Source organism: Euleptes europaea, chromosome 7, assembly GCF_029931775.1.
Source record: "Euleptes europaea isolate rEulEur1 chromosome 7, rEulEur1.hap1, whole genome shotgun sequence".
NCBI lineage: Eukaryota > Metazoa > Chordata > Lepidosauria > Squamata > Sphaerodactylidae > Euleptes > Euleptes europaea.
This window is the reverse complement of record NC_079318.1, coordinates 89,499,051-89,518,484: the sequence shown is the minus strand read 5'-3', so window position 1 is coordinate 89,518,484 and position 19,434 is coordinate 89,499,051. Positions and strand designations below refer to the sequence as shown.

At 46.7% G+C, this 19,434-nt stretch overlaps 2 protein-coding genes across 2 annotated transcripts; both read left to right on the top strand.

Moving 5' to 3' along the window:
* The first annotated feature begins 10,105 nt into the window (after positions 1–10,105).
* Positions 10,106–11,330, top strand: LOC130480859 (C-reactive protein-like). Its single transcript, XM_056853482.1, has 2 exons — positions 10,106–10,204; positions 10,684–11,330. The coding sequence occupies exons 1-2, from the start codon at positions 10,141–10,143 to the stop codon at positions 11,328–11,330; spliced, it is 711 nt and encodes a 236-aa protein (XP_056709460.1). The 5' UTR covers positions 10,106–10,140.
* Positions 11,331–16,151: 4,821 nt separating this feature from the next.
* LOC130480012 (serum amyloid P-component-like) lies at positions 16,152–16,799 on the top strand (the record flags this gene model as incomplete). The annotated part of the gene is made up of 1 exon (XM_056852407.1): positions 16,152–16,799. A coding segment is annotated over one exon (648 nt), but the record flags the coding sequence as incomplete, so codon positions are not given.
* Between the last annotated feature and the right edge of the window lie 2,635 nt (positions 16,800–19,434).

The following is a 19,434-nucleotide window of genomic DNA, read 5'->3' as shown; positions in this document are numbered from 1 at the left end:
ACCATGGCACTTACTTCCAAGCAGACCTGCTGCGGCTTGCTCTTTGAGTCCCCGCTCTGTTCATCCAAACTCTTTCATGAAACTCATAAGTCAGTATTCTTCAATAAAAGATTTCGTTTCCCTCACTCCATGTTCTGCATTCCCTGACATCTTGGAGAGTCAAGGCAGGAAGGAGGTGTAAAGAAAAGCAACCTTGCTCTTCTTCTGATCACCAAACACTGGTTCAGACTGCGGCCTTCTATGTCTTCGATGTCTTGATATCAGACTCTGGGAGCTGATGACCAGCTCTCTCACAAACCATTCCCATGGGAAACAATTTCCATTTCCCGTGGGAAGCCACTTCAGTTTGGGGGGAAAGGTGTGGGGTGCCACCTCCACTTCAAAGCACCTCCATTTCAAAGCCTTCCTATTGTAAATCAGCTATCTGTTCTTTTGGTGACAATCCTGTTAGAAGCCTGACATCTCAAGAGCTTGAAAGAGCCCAGATGTTTTGCATTGCTGCAGAAATGCAAATGCATCCTTAACTTCAAAAGGCCTAGAGGTGTCATGCCAAATATCGTACAAGTTTATTGCGTCCTCAACATCTCATTGGGCGAATGGCCATAACCTGATGAGATGGGAGAGATAAATATGGACTCTGTTCTAATCAAAAATCATGAAGCTTGGGAGGGGGACATGCTGGCCATGTCCCTGAGCTATCATCACCCTTTTGACAACCATGCAGGACTGACACTCTGCGTGTCAGGAACAAACCTTGCTTTTGGACTCTGGTAACTATAAATCAACTAAAACTTTGCATTTGTTACTCTCTTGGAAACTTTGCCTATTTTGCCTGAAACTTAAAGAATTACTGTGAAGTTAAAGATTGCTAAGATTTCTTGTTTTTATGCTATCTGCCTCACAAATAATTTCCTTTCCTGTAACGAGCACATTTTATTAAAATAAACTTATAGACTTTATATTGAAGTCTGAGAAACCTTTTTTGGGTCTCAGGGCTAAATCCAAGTGCCTGAGTGTGTGTGTGTGTGGGAAACCACCTACCCTAGTGTTTTGTGGCAACAAGCCTCCCCTGGCAGAAGCTCTACTCTGCAGGGATGGTTTTTGCTTGTTTTGACTTTTGGAAACTGGCTGGGGAAGAGTAGCTCTCAGCTCATCCCTGGGAAAGCCAGCCTTTTGGAATTGAGAGCTGGTGGCAATATACCTGCGCTGCGCTCAAAGGGGGAATCCTGGAGCTCAGTAAGGAATTGGGGTTTTCTTAGGAAAACATTTGGTGACTTTGAATTAAAGAGGAACCGGCCTGCTGGAGAGCAGACCGGGTCTCCTTGACAGGAGGGACGCAGACCTCCTCTTGGAACAGCCCACTTACTTACTTCCTTTACCCCCGTTCTTAGACTGAGGTCTTGAACAATAAAACCATAAAACTTAAATATGACCCATACCAAAAAACACCTCCATTCAACTCTTCTATGCAGCCTCTAAAGAATGAGCAACAAAATAAGTACATTGAGGGTCATAGATTAGTCCTCTAAGAGAAAGGGAACCTTTTACTCTAAAGTTGCTCGAGAAAATGCAGACCATTTATTAAAACACAGCACAATCCATTGTAGCCTATGTTGGGACACATAAGGGCCTTGCAAAAGGGTATGTTCCAAGGAGTCCACTGACTGAAAAGGGCAGGGACATCGCCGGTCTGAAAAAGGGATCCTTAGCAGAAGGGCCCAGCAAAATAATTAAAAACAGGCATTTAAATCTTGTGTGCATAAAGGTTCCGCATAACTTTCGACTAACCAGAGAATCTCTCAGAGCAGCCAACAGGCCAGAGAGGGAAGGCTTCGTCTTAGCCTGGGAGCACATTTTGCACAAGGGGAAAGGCTGCATTTTAAGGGGATTCTTACACACTTGCATCTGGTTTCTCCAAGGAGCTCAGAGCAGTAGGCATGATTCCCCCTCGCTCCATTATACCCATAACAACCTTGTAGGTTGACCATTTGCGCAGTTCTCCTAGGCAAACTCCATCCCAAGCTGTCCTGTCCCCACCAATGCTCAAATGAGACAGGGGGAAATGAAGGGGAAGGGACATTGATCGATGTTACGACACTCTAGGAATCCCCCCAAATCTCTATGGCAAAATTGTAGAGTTGTGGGCAGTTCCTAGAGCGCCATGGCATCAATTTATACTTCCTCGCTCTGTGCCCTTACCCAGAAAGCTCCTAGGGGTTGAAGGGAGAAGCCTGGCAACCCTATACCTAGTGAGGTAGGGTAGGCAGAGACTGAATGACGGGCCCAAGGTCACCCTGCCAGCTTTCACGGCAGAGCTAATGGATTGGACTCTTGATCCCCTGACCACTACACCACACTGTCTTTTTAAGCCAGCTTGAGTCCTTGGAAAAAGGTGGGATATGGACGTTCCAATGAAAATCAATACAACAACCCCAGGAGGAGCAAAGCCTTTGTTTTATTCATTCAACACAACATAAAATAGCGGGGAAGGGGCAGAGACCAGGGGTGTACTTGGTCCGACAAGCTTTGATGGGCACAAACTGTGCCCACCAACTTCTCGGCAGCGCTGCCAATACTGGCCTCTTGCTTGGGCAGGGAACTGACCTACCTGCAGGGTAAAGTGTTTGGGCAGGCCCCATTTTTGCACACGTGTGCCAGGCTGCCTACACCTCCTGTTTATGGATTTGTTTGCTTAGTCATAAAAAGTGACCACAGGATGGTGGGTGTCCCATTCAAAAACCGAAACAAACACAACATTTATTGAAAAAGGGAGGGGAGGAATAAAGTCAGACTGGGAGTTTGAAACAGAACAGTGAGAATAAAAATTATATGAAAGGTAAAAGCCCCCTGTGCGAGCACCGGGTCATTCCTGACCCATGGGGAGATGTCACATCCCGACATTTACTAGGCAGACTGTGTTTACAGGGTGGTTTGCCATTGCCTTTCCCAATCGTCTATGCTTTACCCCCCAGCAAGCTGGGTACTCATTAGAAGAATAAGAAAAAGAATTGGTTTTTATATGCCGACTTTCTCTGCCACTTAAGGAAGAATCAATCACCTTCCTTTCCCCTTCCCACAACAGACACTCTGTGAGGTATGTGGGGCTGAGAGAGTGTGAGTAGCCCAAGGTCACCCAGCTGGCTTCATGTGCAGGAGTGGAGAAACAAATCCAGTTCACCAGATTCGCCTCCGCCGCTCACGTGGAGCAGTGGGGACTGAAACCCAGTTCTCCAGATCAGACTCCACTGCTCCAAATCACCGCTCTTAACCACTACACCAGGGGTGGGGAACATCAGGCCCGGGGGCTGTATAAGGCCCGCAAAATCATTTGGTCTGGCAATTTGTGGGTCCTGGAAGATCTCTAGCTCAGATCTAGCTCTTGCAGAAGAGTCATTAGCTATGGAGCTGCTAGGACCGCCCAAGAAACTTTGTTAACCCTTTCCCACTTGGGCGGTGGAGAAACGTATTCCCTCTGTACTACAAGAGGGCTGGGGGCGGAAGTGGAGACAATGGAGGGGTTAAAGGGGGCAGGGCCAGAATGTGCGAGGGGGAGTTCTTCATTTCATCCCTGCAGGCGGAGGTAGCAGGAGCCGGCTGTAGAATCCGGCCCCAACCATGCGGAGCAGGAGCAACTCCGGCGTGCAGCTGGACGGCTACGCCCGGCTGGTGCAACAGACCATCCTGTGCCACCAGGTGGGCGAGTGTGCCACCGGTTGGATGCCTGCCTGCCTGCCCACTCGGGTGGGGGGTATTCTGGGCAGCTACCTGCTTGGGGCTTGGTTGGTACCCCCTCTCCCTTCTGGTTCTTTCCCCTCTAAGTCCTGCAAAAGACTCATAGGGTGGGAAAGTGCCAGATCGGGGCGTTACTGGACTGGGCTCCTTCGCCTACAAGCCCTGAGCGGCTTGTCTCTCACTCTGTCTTGTGTTTGCTGCCCTGCCTGAATCTCTTGGCCCAGCTGGGGATGGCAGAGCTGAAAAGCGAGTCGCTCTATGCGGCAGACACTTGGAGCCATCTCTGGTCGTGTCTCTTGGCTAAATGTCTGACCAAATATAGCAGGCTAATTTTTAAGTTGCTAATTTTGTATGGCCCACAAATGATGTTATACATATCCAAATGGCCCTTGGAAGAAAAAAGGTTCCCCACCCCTGCACTACACCAAGCTGGCTTTCTTTAACCAGCCCCAAAGTCAGTGGGAAAAGAGAAGGAAGTCTCTTTAGTCCCTGGGTCCTGATTCACAAACTGAAGACAGGTTGCGTTCTCACAGTTACTGAGAGAAGCCACTTTCCCTCGCAGCTGCAGCAGAAATCCCAGTAACACTCAGGATGGAAGGCTCACCACCCCATCTGTTTTTCTCAGGAGCATCCTCTTAAATTCGCCACAACATCAGCTTCTCCTCTAGCTGCGTCTCTCTTTTGGAGTCTCCTTCAACTTCCCTATTGCCAGGCCAAAAACTCACCCTGCTTCCTCTGTAAGAAGCACTTCCCTCCAGAAGGCAGGTTTTCCAGGCGAGTGTTACACGGCTATGCAGGTGAAACAAGGCAATACACTTTGCAACAATAAATACATTTTTTTTTACAAGGCTTACATGTTATTTATAGTCCGCCTTTCTCACGGATTACGCCGAGTGAGTCAATAGAAATTGACAGGATAGGACATTCAATAAACAGTACAGTAGAACTAGGGTTGTAGAACCAACCAGGAAGCTAAAAACAGAACCGAAGACAACTCAAGAAGCCTACGCAAATGTTTCAGTAACCAGAGCCCAATTCCAAATTAGCAAATGTCTCAAAGAACGCCATACATTAAAATAATACATTTTGGTTCATGCATGGAGGAGAAAAGAATTGGGAATGATACTGTAGAGTCCCGAGGTGGTGAAATGGGTTCTGCAGCTTCAGGCTGCCGTAGATTTCAGCTTTTAACTGGAGATGCTGGGGATTGAACCTGGGACTTCTGGCATGCAAAGCAGATGCTCTACCACTGAGCCACAGCCCGTCACCTTTTATTCAGGTCACCTCCACATGGTTCCTCTGAGGGGTGTGAATGGCAAGAATACTGCCAAAATACTGCAAAACACAGCCTAGTGAGCCAGAAAATCACTCCTGCAAAGGAATCATTTACCACTGTAAGGACCAGCTACAAATATTTACTTGTTGAAGGTTTGACTAAAGAATTTCCTTGGTGTGAGCTTATACAACATAACTGCTGGATTCAAGAACTTACTGGCTTTCTCTCTGGCCTTTTATGCACGGATGTTTTCCCGCGGCCACCCCCGCCAACTGCTTCAGGGCTTCCTTTCGATTATGCATGCCTTTCCCGACAGTCAGAGGTCGCCTCATTCTCTCTGCTCATGTTGCCCATGTTTTCCAGATGCTGTTTTAGCCAGAATTTGGAAAACGCGGGCAAAACACGCAGGGAGAGTGAGGCGATCTCTGACGGGAGGAAAAGGCATGCATAATCCAAAGGAAGCCTCGAAGCAGTCGGCAGGGGTGACCACGGAGAAATGTCCCTGCATAAAAGGCCTCTGCCTCCTTCCCTCATCTCTGGGGAAAAGTCCTGCTCTGCCAGAGTGGATTTGGGCACAGGGCAGATCATCCTTTCGGCTCTTTTGTTCTGGGCCTGGGTTCATTTTGGCCTTGACGTGCTCACTTTATGATGTTACATGAAAATTATTAGACACACACAGAAAGAGCAATCTAGGGTACAATCAAGTGTGAATGGCACTTGCACAAGGCGGCTTCACCAGCGATTCGAGGGAAAGGTGCATGGCTCAGTGGTAGAGCTCCTGCTTGGCATGCTGAAGGTGCCAGGTTCAATGCCCGGCATCCCCAGTGAAGGGATCCTCCGCAGTCTGAGCCTCTGAGCTTCTACCATTCAGAAGACACAAGAACAAACTAAAAGGATCACTGGTCACATTCAATATAAGGTAGTTTCATATAGAATCATAAAGTTGGAAGGGGCCATACAGGTCATCTAGTCGAACCTGCTGCTCAATGCAGGATCAGCTAGAGCATCCCTGACAATTGCTTGTCCAGCCTCTGCTTGAAGTCTGCCAGTGAGGGGGAGCTCACCACCTCCCTAGGTAGCCGATTCCACTGTCGAACAACTCTTAATGTAAAAGTTTTCTCACTAATATCTAGCCGGTACCTTTCCTCCCGCAATATAAACCCATTATTGCGAGTCCTGTCCTCTGCCGCCAACAGGAACAGCTCCCTGCCCTCCTCTAAGTGACAGCCCTTCAAATACTTAAAGACAGCGATCATGTCCCCCCTCAACCTCCTAGGCAGACTATGTTTAGGGGATGGTTTGGCATTGCCTTCCCCAGTCATCTACACTTTACCACTAGCAGGTTCTGCATCCCCCCCCCTCTAAAAAAAAACACCCTCTATGTAGAGTTTGGCTGGAGTGGGGAAGAACTGAAGAGACTGCGCTGGCTCCCAGCTGAGATCCAGCGCAGCGTTCAGTTTCGCATCACCCCCTCTCTGGTCCAGGACTTTGGAACCGTCCTGCAGTGATGCCAGCCAGCAGCAAATAAGTGAAAGAGGGAGGAAGGTTTTTTGTTTGTTTTTTAATGGTGGCAGGGCCAAAGGGACCCCAAATAATGCTGAATAAATTTGGCATTATTCGGGGATCTGCTTTTCAGCTCCCTTTAATTGCCACCATTTGGGGGGCACAAAAAAGCCTGAAAAATCCCCAAAATGTATTTTTGGAGGGTTTCTCCCCTGGCAAATTGGGGTTGCCAACATCCAGGTAGTAGCTGCTGGAGATCTCCCGCTATTACAACTGATCTCCAGCTGATCGAGATAAGTTCACCTGTAGAAAATGGCCGCTTTGCCCATTGGACTCTATGGCATTGAAGTCCCTCCCCTCCCCAAACCTCACCCTCCTCAGGCTCCGCCCCAAAAACATCCCACAGATGGCAAAGAGGGACCTGGGAACCCTGCGGCAAATCGATATGCACACCCCTACTTACTTATTTATTTTATTTACTGCATTAATTACCTGCCCTTTTCTCCAAAATTTCTTCTCATCCAAGCAAAGAGACCATTCTGTCTGAAGAGGAGCCTGAAGAGGAGAAGACTGAGAGGGGACATGATAACCATCTTCAAGTACTTGTAGGGCTGTCATATAGAGGAAGGTGCCGAGTTGTTTTCTGTTGCCCCAGAACCAACGGGTTAAAATTAAATCAAAAGAATTTCCATCTAGACATTAGGAAGAATATTTCTAACAGTGAGCGCGGTTCCTCAGTGGAACAGGCTTCCTTGGGAGGTAGTGAGCTCTCCTTCCCTGGAGGTTTTTAAGCAGAGGCTAGATGGCCATCTGTCAGCAGCGCTGATTCTATGACCTCAGGCAGATCATGAGAGGGAGAGCATCTTGGCCATCTTCTGGGCATGGAGTAGGGGTCACTGGGTGTGTGAGGGGGAGGTAGTTTGGCATTTCCTGCATTGTGCTGGGGGTTGGTCTAGATGACCCTGGTGGTCCCTTCCAACTCTATGATTCTGTTTCTGTAATGACCCCCTGCTGAGTCAGTCCCAGACTTGTCAGAAGAGGAACCAGAAGAGCTCGAGGAAGAGACAGGAACCCGCTCTGAGGTAGAGATTCCCTCGCACCGGGGAAACTCCAGCACAATGGGGCCATCCCCCCAGAGCTTGCAGATGAGACCCCACCACTGGGAGACCTGGAGCCTCCGTCCCCCAAGGCTGGGTGACATGAGCCCACAGGCGAGATCTCACCACTGGGAGATCCAGTAGACAACCCTGGTTCAGGGACAGCCATCACTTGGCCAAGACGGGCCAGGTCCAAGACTACCAGCTTGCAGCCCAGGTGGCCTTGGTGGGCTGCATAGGCCCCAGATTCTCCCTATCTTCTATCCTGTGGCTGGCCCCTTTGGCACGTTACAAGGGGCTGGAGCATTGCTGATAGAAGACCTTGTCTGAGTCCTGCCTGGGCATCATGCAGCAGCACACAGCCAGAGGATGAGGACCTTCAATGCTGTACACACCACAAGGCAGAAGAAGAAGAGCTGGTTTTTGTACCCTGCTTTTTCTCTACTGTAAGGCGTCTCAAAGTGGCTTACAATCGCCTTCCTTTCTTCTCCCCCCAACAGGCAACCTGTGAGGTAGGTGAGGCTGAGAGAGCTCTTAATAGAACTGTGACTAGCCCAAGGTCACCCAGCAGGCTTCATGTGGAGGAGTGGGGAATTGAACCCGCTTCTCCAAATTAGAGTCCACCGACCACTGCTTGTGTGGAGGAGTGGGGAAACAAATCCAGTTCACCAGATTAACCTCCAACGCTCACGTGGAGGAGTGGGGAATCAAACCCGTCTCTCCAGATTAGAGTCCGCTGCTCATGTGGAGGAGCAGGGAATCAAACCCGTTCCTCCAGATTAGAGTCCGCCACTCTTAACGACTACACCATGGTGGCTCTCAGGTGGGTTTCATGTTTGGTTTTGAACTATGATCCAAAGGTTATACCAGCCCCCCCCCCCAACCTGTTGTAGGGAACAAAAGGTGGATTTCATGTTTGACGTTTTTGAACCATTTTGCAATGCTTATACTGTCAATGGTCATTAGTCAGGTAATCCAGAAGTCTTCCTTGTTGGCTGAGCTAGCAAACCTCTCTGGATTGTATTCTTGACTCTGATAGGTGAAGATGATGAATACAAAGACAAAACATAATCTCTTTGATATTTTTTTAAACAAATTCAATGTCTGTTCCCAGCTCTCACTTGCTGGAAACCAAAAGAAAGATTTCACCAACCTTGAGCAATGTTTTTCTGGGCAAGGAGTACATACAGACCCTTTCCTTAAATGAACTCCCTGGCTCCTGCATTCATTGTACCAGGTAACCAAAATGGGCTATGTTCTCGTTTGCTTACGTTGGCAATGGCTTGGTCTGTTCTGGTATTGACGTCAAGTGATCCAGGCTAACGTCTCCAATATACAGCCCGGGGTTCATTGACTTCATGAAGTGGTTCTTCATGAGATGTAGAATATGTGTGGTATAGGAGGTGGAAGGTTGGGTTAGGATCCAGAGGACCCAAGTTCAGATCTCCACTCAGCCACGAAGTTCGCTGAGTGACCCTGTGCCAATTCTCCTTTTTCAATCTAACCTGCTTTACAGGTGTAGAAAAGAGCAAGAGTCCAGTAGCACCTACAAGACTAACAAAATTTCTGGCAGGGTATGAGAAGAAGAAGAATGTGTAGGAAGAGCAATATATAGTCAGAAGTAGGTTGGGTTTGAGCTGAGTCATTGTCCTGCAAAGTATTGAAGGTAATGTGCTAATTACTGTCCTGTAAGTATCAAGATAATGTGCTAATGAGGGTGTCTTATGTTAATGTGGAACCATTGTATCCTGAAGTGATCTGTTAACATGTGGAATGCAAAGCTAACAGATCATGTTAAAGCTAACAGAACATGTTAACATGTTAACAGATCACTTCAGGATACAATGGTTCCACATTAACATAAGACACCCTCATTAGCACATTATCTTGATACTTACAGGACAGTGATTAGCACATTACCTTCAATACTTTGCAGGACAATGACTCAGCTCAAACCCAACCCACTTCTGAATATATAATGCTCTTCCTACACACTTGACACTGAGAGACATTGTCCTTCAGTGTTCCTCCTTACTCCTCTGAAGATGCCTGCCACAGCTGCTGGCGAAACGTCAGGAAAGAAAATACCAAGACCACGGTCACACAACCCGGATAATCTACAAGAACCGATTCATTCATAGGGTCGCCATGAGTCGGAAATGACTTGACGGCACTTGACACACATACACATGCATTCCTTGGTCAAGAAAATGGCCTGGAAGAATTCTGGAAGTCCAAAGGTCAAGAAAGATATTTTTGTGTGTGTGCTGGAAGGAGTTAAAAAAAAAAAAAACAGCTGGCAACTGCTACCACTTGAGGATCCTGTAGAGCTTTGTTGATGATTTCCTGGGGGATTTCCCTGGTGGTGGGCTTCCTGGAAACACTTGCCCCATCCTTCATGACTGAGGAATAAATTCTGCAGAGGCGCTGCAGAGCTCTCACAGTTGGAGACCAGGGTCATCCAGGAAAGAAGCCGAGATCCAGCAGAGGCCCTTTGGTCCTTCCTTCCTGTGCTTTCTGAATTCAGCCCTCATGGGGATCCTACACACCTTTCTCCTCGTCCTTGTGGGCTCGTTGGGGTCTCTGGCCCTGGAAGGTAGGTGCTGGGTTGAGGAATAGGAGCAAACGAAGTGCACAGGAGCCGAAGAGTTATAGGTTGGAAGTAGGGTTGCCAGGTCCCTCTTCACCACCGGCAGGAGGTTTTGGGACAGAGCCTGAGGAAGGCGGGGTTTGGGGAGGGGAGGGACTTCAATGCCAGAGAGTCCAATTGCCAAAGTGGCCATTTTCTGCAGGGGAACTGATCTCTAGCTAGTATCTGGAGGTTGACAACCCTAGTTGGGAGTGTGTGCATGGAAGTTGACTCTACAGAGAAAGAAAATGAGGTTGGGAAAGACGGAATTCCTTTTAAAGAAGAGTGATCCTTTGCTCAAAGTGAAATCTGGAGGTTTCCGGCTTTCTGATCGAGCGAAACATCTCAGAAAGGCTGAGGAAAGAAAAAAAAAGTTTACCGGAAAACCAAGCGCAATATCACTAGGCAAGTTTTGCTCATCCTTAATTCTTTTTTCCCCTCCTCAGGTCTGACTGGGAAGGCATTCGTTTTCCCGGTGGCAACAAACACTGCACATGTGGTCTTGGAGCCCACCATACAACGCCCCCTGACCAGCTTCACGGTGTGCATGGAAGTCTACACAGAACTGACCCGCGCCTACAGCCTCTTCTCTTATGCCAGCAAGAGAGACGCCAATGAGATCCTCCTCTATTTTGCAAAACCCTATCAATACAGTTTTCATGTGGGAGGTCAAAGTGTGATCTTCAACGTTCCACAAAAATTCAGCAATAGCCCTGGCGGGGAGCATGTCTGCGCGAGTTGGGAATCGGTCACTGGCTTAGTGGAGCTCTGGGTGAACGGGCAACCTTTGGTCCGGAAGAGCCTGAGGAGAGGCTATTCTGTCAGTGCTGAGGCATCCATTATACTCGGCCAAGAGCAGGATTCCTATGGAGGTGGCTTTGACAGCAACCAGTCCCTCGTAGGGGAAATCACAAATGTGTACATGTGGAACCGTGTTCTGAGCCCCGATGAGGTGGTCTCTGCCTGGCAAGACCATCCTCGACCTGGCAACCTGATTAACTGGAAATTATTGAGTTACGACGTTGTGGGCAATGTCTTTGTTAAGCCTGCCTTGCTGTCTGTCCGGAGTGCTTTGTATAATGCAACTATCTAAGACAGGAGGTGGGGGGAGAACGATTTAACCTAAAGTTTCTGCATGGTGATTCAGTAGAAAGAAATTGCTCTGCTAATCTCAGTTCTTCTTGCTTGATGAAGACCTCCATGAAAATTGTAAGTCTGCTTTCACCAATAAAAAGATTTCATTATTCCTACTTTGCATTCCGTAAACTTTTTATCATTCAGGTTGGGGAGACTCGCTGGCTCAGCCTCACACAAAGTCTGGGGATGGGAAACACTTTTGCATTTTGAAATGCAAAAGATAACAGCAATTAAGTTTGTTATCCATGTTATTAAATATTTTGCAAAGCAGCATTTCAAAAACACATAACAAACTTTTAAAGTACATGGGGATGATGGCAAGAGCGATACATGCAGCAAAATGGAAAGCAGAGTTATACCCAGATTTAGATGATTTACAAACAGCTATGCAACTATGGCAAAACCGACATCTCTTGTACCTGGTAGATCAATTTCAGAATTTCAGGAAAAATTTAGAACAGAATTAAATTAAACATAAACAGAATAAGAAAGATTTAGGTAAGATATGTTTAATAAATAAGTAATAAATATGTTATCAGGTATGGAAAAATATGTTGAGAACAAACAATAATGCGATCCAAACAAGTTGATGATTAAGTTGCAATCTTGAATAGTTAGCTCCATGTATATTGTAAATTATGGTTGTTTATTGTTTGGGGTCAGCTACAGCCACGGCCGCGGAGGTCGTTGTGGGCACGACAACCCCGCTGTTCATCACCTGGTGGGACGAGGCAGGCCCGGCCGTGCTGTTAGGGGCCTCCCAGTGAAGTGCCCTATTACTTTAGTTTATAGGGTAAGCATATATGCTGTCACATATATGCATATTCATATAGCATAACATACATACATATATATTCTTATGTACAGATCTAGAATTACGATGCATGATGGGTAAAGTAGCAATCTGTGGTCAACAGACATTTGCTACTGTGAGGCCTGGGTCAGAGTGACCTGCACAATGTTTGCAGGCAACTGACCAAGTGAGCTCATTCCCAATTATTACAGGCAGGTTCCTTAATTAAGCCTGGAGCTTTGATTTAAGACAAGAAGTGTCATCCTGGAATGTACCTCATTAACCATTAGGGAACGCCTTGAAGATCATTTTCTATTGGCTATGCAAATAACTGCTTATACGTCCACAAAGGTTTATTGGGTAATTGAACCTTACGTGTGTATTACGCCTCTGTAACCACCCATTATCAAAGTCTATATCCATGCTTGCAACCCTTTGATGTGTGTGGAAATTGCTCTGCGCTTTAGGCAATTTTCACCAGCATATTGTGCATTGGCCAATAAAACAATCTGCTTTGAATCTTCAGCTTCCAACTGTTTTATTGTGATTGAATATTAATACAATAAGGCAGACCTAACACCAGCAGGCCCAGACACCACTGGGAGGGAGAGCGGAGGCAGGGCAGCCAGGCATGGGAGGGAGCCGAGTCTCAACCGCCGCTGGTCTGCCCCAGAGACGATGCCTGCCAGTCAGCTGCTCAGTGGGCAGGAGAACATCAACAAGCAGAAAACCACCTCCGCCAGGGAGAAGAGGCCGAGGAACCTCCAGCCGGTGGCAAAGAGTGACCTGGCAACCCTATGGCCCACCCTTCTCAGTTCAAGGGTATATTTTGGAAGGGTGCTGCAAGCTCCCCTTGGAAAATCAGCCTGTGAAGAGGAGGAGGAGAGTCTGAGTAATCTTTGTTTCTCAGAAGCTGTTCCATCTTGACTCGGATCCCTCTGCGGTTGGCCTCTGTGCGGAAGATGCTGGTCTCTCTCCTCCTCGGCAGCCTCGTGGGCTCTCTTGCCCTGGAAGGCGGGTGTCGTTTTGAGCTGTCTGTGCAGGGGTGTTCCTGCCCTCCCTAAACCCCACCCTCCTCAGGCTCCATTTGTAGGGTTGCCAACCTCCAGGTACCAGCTGGAGATTTCCCGCTATTACAACTGAACTCTAGCTGATAGCGATCAGTTCAACTGGACCATTAGCAAGGACCACAGTTCAGTGCCAGAGTAGCATTTATCTAGAGACAAAAAAAGGGCCTTGGGTAGTAGGCCCTGGGTTTAGGGTTGCCAACTCCAGCTTGGCAAATTCCTGGAGATTTGGGGTCAGTGTTGGGGAGGATAATGTTAGGGATCGGCTTGGTAGGGCTCAGTAGGGATGTAATTCCATACACTCCATGTGCTCTGAAGCTGCCATTTCCTTCAGGGGAATCTCTGTACTCTAGAGGTACCTGGACCTTGGCAACCCTTGTTGCCTGAGATGTTGTAGCTAGGGTTGCCAACCTCCAGGTAGTAAGCCAAAATCAACACCTCTGCACTAATACCAACGGTAAGGAAAGTAGTGCAGGAATCTTAGGCAATGATTAATACAACACAAAACAGTGAAACATCAAGGTGTATTCAGTGCATATATATGTGGAAAAAGACAAATATACAATTATATACAAAATTACTTCAATAGTCCACAACGGTACGCATAAATATGTTTCAATAGTCCACAAAGGTACACTGATCCAAGAAGACTCTAATAGCTGGTCACATGAACTCAGCAGATGTGTAGAAAACTGTTTACAAAAAGGAAGACGATCATTTCATTCTTCATCAGTTCCATTCCTATGTCAAAAATCACTACATTAAAATTTTGCCAGTATGCATAATGGATCAAAATATATCAAAATATCTATATACTTACAATTCACGTAATACAAAATGCACACAATGAGTACAGGGAATTCATTTCTTCCCATTTGGGATAGATCCTTCAACTATATCCATTAGCAATTGTAGTAGCCCATATGACTTACAATATATAAAGGATATAGTTAGAATGAGCAGAAGTCATTGCAAAAGTAACCGTTCCACAAGGGATACAAAAGCTAAATAATGAGCTGCTGGTTGCATTTAAGCTTTTGCATGTGCTTACGAGAGATCTGCTGCAGACCAACTTCTGAAACCCTCAGCATCTTCCTTAAACAAGATTGTGAACTTTGGAGTTTCTATTTAGAGAAGTTCGTCTTACTAGGGATGTGCACTTTCTCCCATTTTAAATCCATCATTCATTTTCATCATTCATTGTTGTAGTCAATTCTCCTCCTCTAGCCAACCAGCGTGGTGTAGTGGTTAAGAGCGGTGGTTTGGAGCAGTGGACTCTGATCTGGAGAATCAGGTTTGATTCCCCACTCCTCCACATGAGAGACGGAGACTAATCTGGTGAATTGGGTTTGTTTCCCCACTCCTCCACATGGAGCCAGCTGAGTGACCTTGGGCTAGTCACAGTCTCTCAGCCCCACCTAGCTCACAGGGTGTATGTTGTGGGGAGGGGAAGGGAAGGTGATTGTAAGCCGGTTTGAGTCTCAAGTGGTAGAGAAAGTCAGCATATAAAAACCAACTTTTCTTCTTCTTCTTCTTCTTCTTCCTCCTCCTCCTCCGCATGTGCTCTGTGCTGTGAGGCAACTGCTCTGGTTGACTCAGCTACTGGGGGCCAGGTTAGGTTAGGCTCAAAAAGGCCAAGAATAGTGCAAACATGTCTTTTATATGCATGGATAGCCAAAAAAATTAATGTGACTCGCTTTATTGCGATATTTGCTTTATTGTAACAGTCAGGAACCAAACTTGCAATATTGCCGAAGTATGCTTGTATTCATCTGGTTTGGGAATCAATTCATATCCTTATTTGGCAAGCAGATGTTTTCCACAACCAACAGTCCAGGACATGACCTCTCTTGCAGTAGGAAAGTTTTGCCCACCCCTAATTCTCTTTGATTTGGATGAGGGAATAGAGGGGAAGAAATGATTTGGATGAAGGAATAGAGGGGATGCTTACTAAATTTGCAGACGATACTAAATTGGGAGGGGTAACAAATATGGTAGAAGACAGAGCTAGGATACAGGATGATCTTGACAAGCTGGAGAATTGGGCTAAAACTAATAAAATGCACTTCAACAAAAATAAATGTAAAGTTCTGCATTTAGGTAGGAAAAATAAAATGCATAATTATAGGATGGGGGAGACTTGTCTCAGCAGTAGTGTATGCAAAAAGGATCTTGGGGTCTTAGTAGACCAAACACTGAACAGGAGTCAGCAGTGCGATGCGGTAGCTAAAAAGGCAAATGCGATCTTGGGCTGTATCAACAGAAGTATAGTGTCCAGATAACGCAAAGTGATGGTATCACTTTCCTCTGCTCTGGTTAGACCTCACCTACAGTATTGTGTTCAGTTTTGGGCACCGCAATTTAAGAAAGATGTAGACAAGCTTGAACATGTCCAGAGGAGGGCAACAAAGATGGTGAGGGGTCTGGAGACCAAGTCCTATGAGGAAAGGTTGAAGGAGCTGGGTATGTTTAGCCTGGAGAGGAGAAGGCTGAGAGGGGGTATGATACTGAAGGGCTATCATATAGAGGATGGTGCCTGGTTGTTTTCTGTTGCCCCAGAAGGTCGGACCAGAACCAACGGGTTGAAATTAAATCCAAAGAGTTTCCGTCTAGACATTAGGAAGAATTTTCTAACAGTTAGAGCAGTTCCTCAGTGGAACAGGCTTCTTCGGGAGGTGGTGAGCTCTCCTTCCCTGGAGGTTTTTAAGCAGAAGCTAGATGGCCATCTGTCAGCAATGCTGATTCCATGACCTTAGGCAGATCATGAGAGGGAGGGCACCTTGGCCATCTTCTGGGCATGGAGTAGGGGTTGCTGGGTGTGTGTGTGGGGGAGGTAGTTGTGAATTTCCTGCATTGTGCAGAGGGTTGGACTAGATGACCCTGGTGGTCCCTTCCAACTCTATGATTCTATTATTCTTTTCTCTCCTCAGATCTGGAAGGGAAGGCATTTGTTTTCCCAGCAGAGTCAAACACTGCACATGCAGTCTTGAAGACCACAATCCAACAGCCCTTGACTAGCTTCACACTGTGCTTAAGACACTACACAGAAGTGAACCGCGCCCAATGCCTCTTCTCTTATGCAAGCAGAAGGAATGACAATGAGATTGTCCTCTTCAGAAACAATATCAACGATTACCGCCTCTATATGGGGGGGCTTACCTATGTAACCTTCAAGGTTCCAGAAACATTAACCACCAACTCTATTGGGGGGCACCTCTGTGTAAGCTGGGAGTCCGCCACAGGCTTAGCGGAGCTCTGGGTGAATGGGCAGCCTTTGGTCCGGAAGAGTTTGAAGAAAGGTCACTCTGTCGGTGCTGAAGGATCTGTTGTTATTGGGCAAGAACAAGATAGCTTTGGAGGTGGCTTTCAAGCCCATCAATCCTTCGTAGGGGAGATCACAGACGTGTACATGTGGGACCGTGTTCTGCGCCCTGATGAAGTGGTCCTTGCCTGGCACAACCACGCTCTTCCTGACTACCTGATTAACTGGAGAGCACTTAGTTACGACATCAAAGGCTACGCCATGGTTAAGCCTGCCTTGCTGTCTGTCTACAGAGCTGGGTAGAGTTTGCAAATAATACAGTGGTCTAAGAAGGGAGGTGGGGGGAACAATTTAGCCTAAAATTTCTGCATGGTAATTCAGTGAGAGCCAGCTTGGTATAGTGGTTAAGAGCGGTGGTTTGGAGTGGTGCTTTAATCTGGAGAACTGGGTTTGATTCCCCACTCCTCCACATTAAGCCAGCTGGGTGACCTTGGGCTAGTCACAGCTCTCTTACAGCTCTCTCAGCCCCACCTACCTCACAGGATGTCTGTTGTGGGGAGGGGAAGGGGAGGTGATGGTCAGCTGGTTTGATTCTCCCTTAAGTGGTAGAGAAAGTCAGCATATAAAAGCCAACTCTTCTTCTTCTAGGTCCTGATCTGCTAATCTCAGATAAGAACGTAGTAACTGTAGTCCATACAGCCATTCTGTTAATGTAGTGGTAGCTATTACATCACTAATCTTTTCCTGCTGAGTTTGCAAGTTAATCGAGAGTTGGAGCACTCTTCAACTGTCAGTGAACTCCGTTTGCTCTAAGTTACTTTCATCTTGGACAGTTAATTGAAACAGTTACTGAAAGGTTAGACTAATTGCTTTTTAATGGAGGCTAAGAGTCCAGATTGGCCTTCTTACCTTGCTATATCAAATGTAACTCGTATGCACTTGCTGATTTGCTCATTCGCACATGTTAATTATCTCATATTTACTCAAGAACCAATTAATTATCATGACCACGTCATTATGATAGAACAGATTTTGGAAAAAAAATAAGATAGATATTTTTCTATTAATATACACTACCCTGATAAGCAAATCAGATTTCTCTGGATAGAGGTCTCGGAAGATTTAGGTGAGATTTCTGGGTGTGTCACTTGGGCTGTTGCATAATCCCTAAAAGCAGTGAGGCAAAAAGCTGACACCTGGTTTTCTTTTAAAACGATTATTCACTATAATATGATTCAGCAATGCAAGGAAGTTTGATAATTTTAGCACTTATTTTTACAGTAACTGTAGGCTTAATTTTCACATGCTTGTATTTCTTACTGTCTTGCGTAATAAAGAGAAAGATTTCTTTTCTCAATAAAAGATGAAAGTCTCTACTTGGTTTCAGTCTGGTTTGCTGGTTATTGTTCAAAGAACCGAACTCACCCCTTACTTATTTGTATCACTAGATTTAAAGGTTGAAATCATCCTTTAATAGATAAACCCCAGAGAACTGCTGCCGCTAAACGGTTTGCATTAAGGAAAACCTTTTGAAATTCTTTAGATCAGATTCTCTAACTGGATGCGGGAGTGCAACCTCTCATTACGCTAATTCCCATCAAACCGGCTTACAATCACCTTCCCTTCCCCTCCCCACAACAGACACCCTGTGAGGTAGGTGGGGCTGTGAAAGCTGTGAGTAGCCCAAAGTCACCCAGCTGGCTTCATGTGTAGGAGTGGGGAAACAAACCCAGTTCACCAGATTAGCCTCCGCTGGTCCTGTGGAGGAGTGGGGAGTCAAACCCGGTTCTCCAGATCAGAGTCCACCTTTCCAAGACTAGGGGGCCCAGATAAATACATTGATCTAGCAGGGAAGCCTATTTTTGCTCCCCTGGGGTCAGGAGGGACAGTTATACCTGTGAGTCTGTAGCCTGCCAGGACAGCTTTCTAAAGCACAGGAATCTTGCTAGACCCAAGATGCCTGTGCTTTAGAAAGCACACTTCACCTGGCTGGCATCCATTCCTAATGCTGTTTCCATAAATGCATAAACTGGTTCACAACTGTGACTATTTCAATACAATCACCAGCCTGGTGTGTGATAAGCCAGTCAGGCTACATGAGAGGTGTGGGGCAAAGTGATGAGTTGCTGGGATGAATGCAGCAGCTAGCGGCCATGATCCTGAGGAATGCAGTGGATGGATGTCTGCCAGGGGAAAGTGCAAAGCAAAATGGGGCCCATGGGGCCGATCGGCAAGGGGCCCATCCCCAGGGATAGGACCCGACATTGCAAGATGCAGGTTGAGTTTGGGACGCCTTCTGGGACTGTCTAGTTCCTAACTGCATGCAGGAATTGAACCTGAGTCCTTGGGCATGCAAACAGTAATCTGATCCACAGCACTTTGTGTTTCCCTGAAACCTTCCCTGCCGTGTCATGTAAGGCTGGTTTGATGCCAGAACCAATGGAAGATCTGAAAAGTTGCTATCCTGGGTGTTCCCCTGGGAATTTCAGTAGAGGAACACTCCCCCTGTAAGGGACAAGCTGTGCACTGGTTGGCCGCCAAGTTCCATTTACAGATGATCCGCATCCCACTCTGTGATAGGTTGGCATGGACTACGGTTGCTCAACTATTCAGGGTAGATTGGGACAGCATAAGCATCAGAAATTGATTTCCGTGTTATTATTTTTAAATTTAGTCCAGAGAAGAGGAGGTTGAGGGGGGACACGATTGCTCTCTTTAAGTAGGGCTGTCACATAGAGGAGGGCAGGGAGCTGTTCCTGTTGGCATCAAAGCATAGGACTTGCAATAATGGGTATAAATTGCGGGCAGAAAGTTGGATATTAAAAGTAAAGGTAAAGGTCCCCTGTGCAAGCACCGGATCATTCCTGACCCATGGGGTGACATCACATCCCGACGTTTCCTCGGCAGACTTTGTTTACAAGGTGGTTTGCCAGTGCCT

What these genes read in the sequence shown, in the direction of transcription:
- LOC130480859 (XM_056853482.1), top strand. Translation starts at nt 10,141, where the DNA reads ATGGGGATCCTACACACCTTTCTCCTCGTCCTTGTGGGCTCGTTGGGG. An exon ending in GGGGTCTCTGGCCCTGGAAG is followed by an intron (nt 10,205 to 10,683) that starts GTAGGTGCTGGG and finishes TCCCCTCCTCAG; the next exon opens with GTCTGACTGGGAAGGCATTC.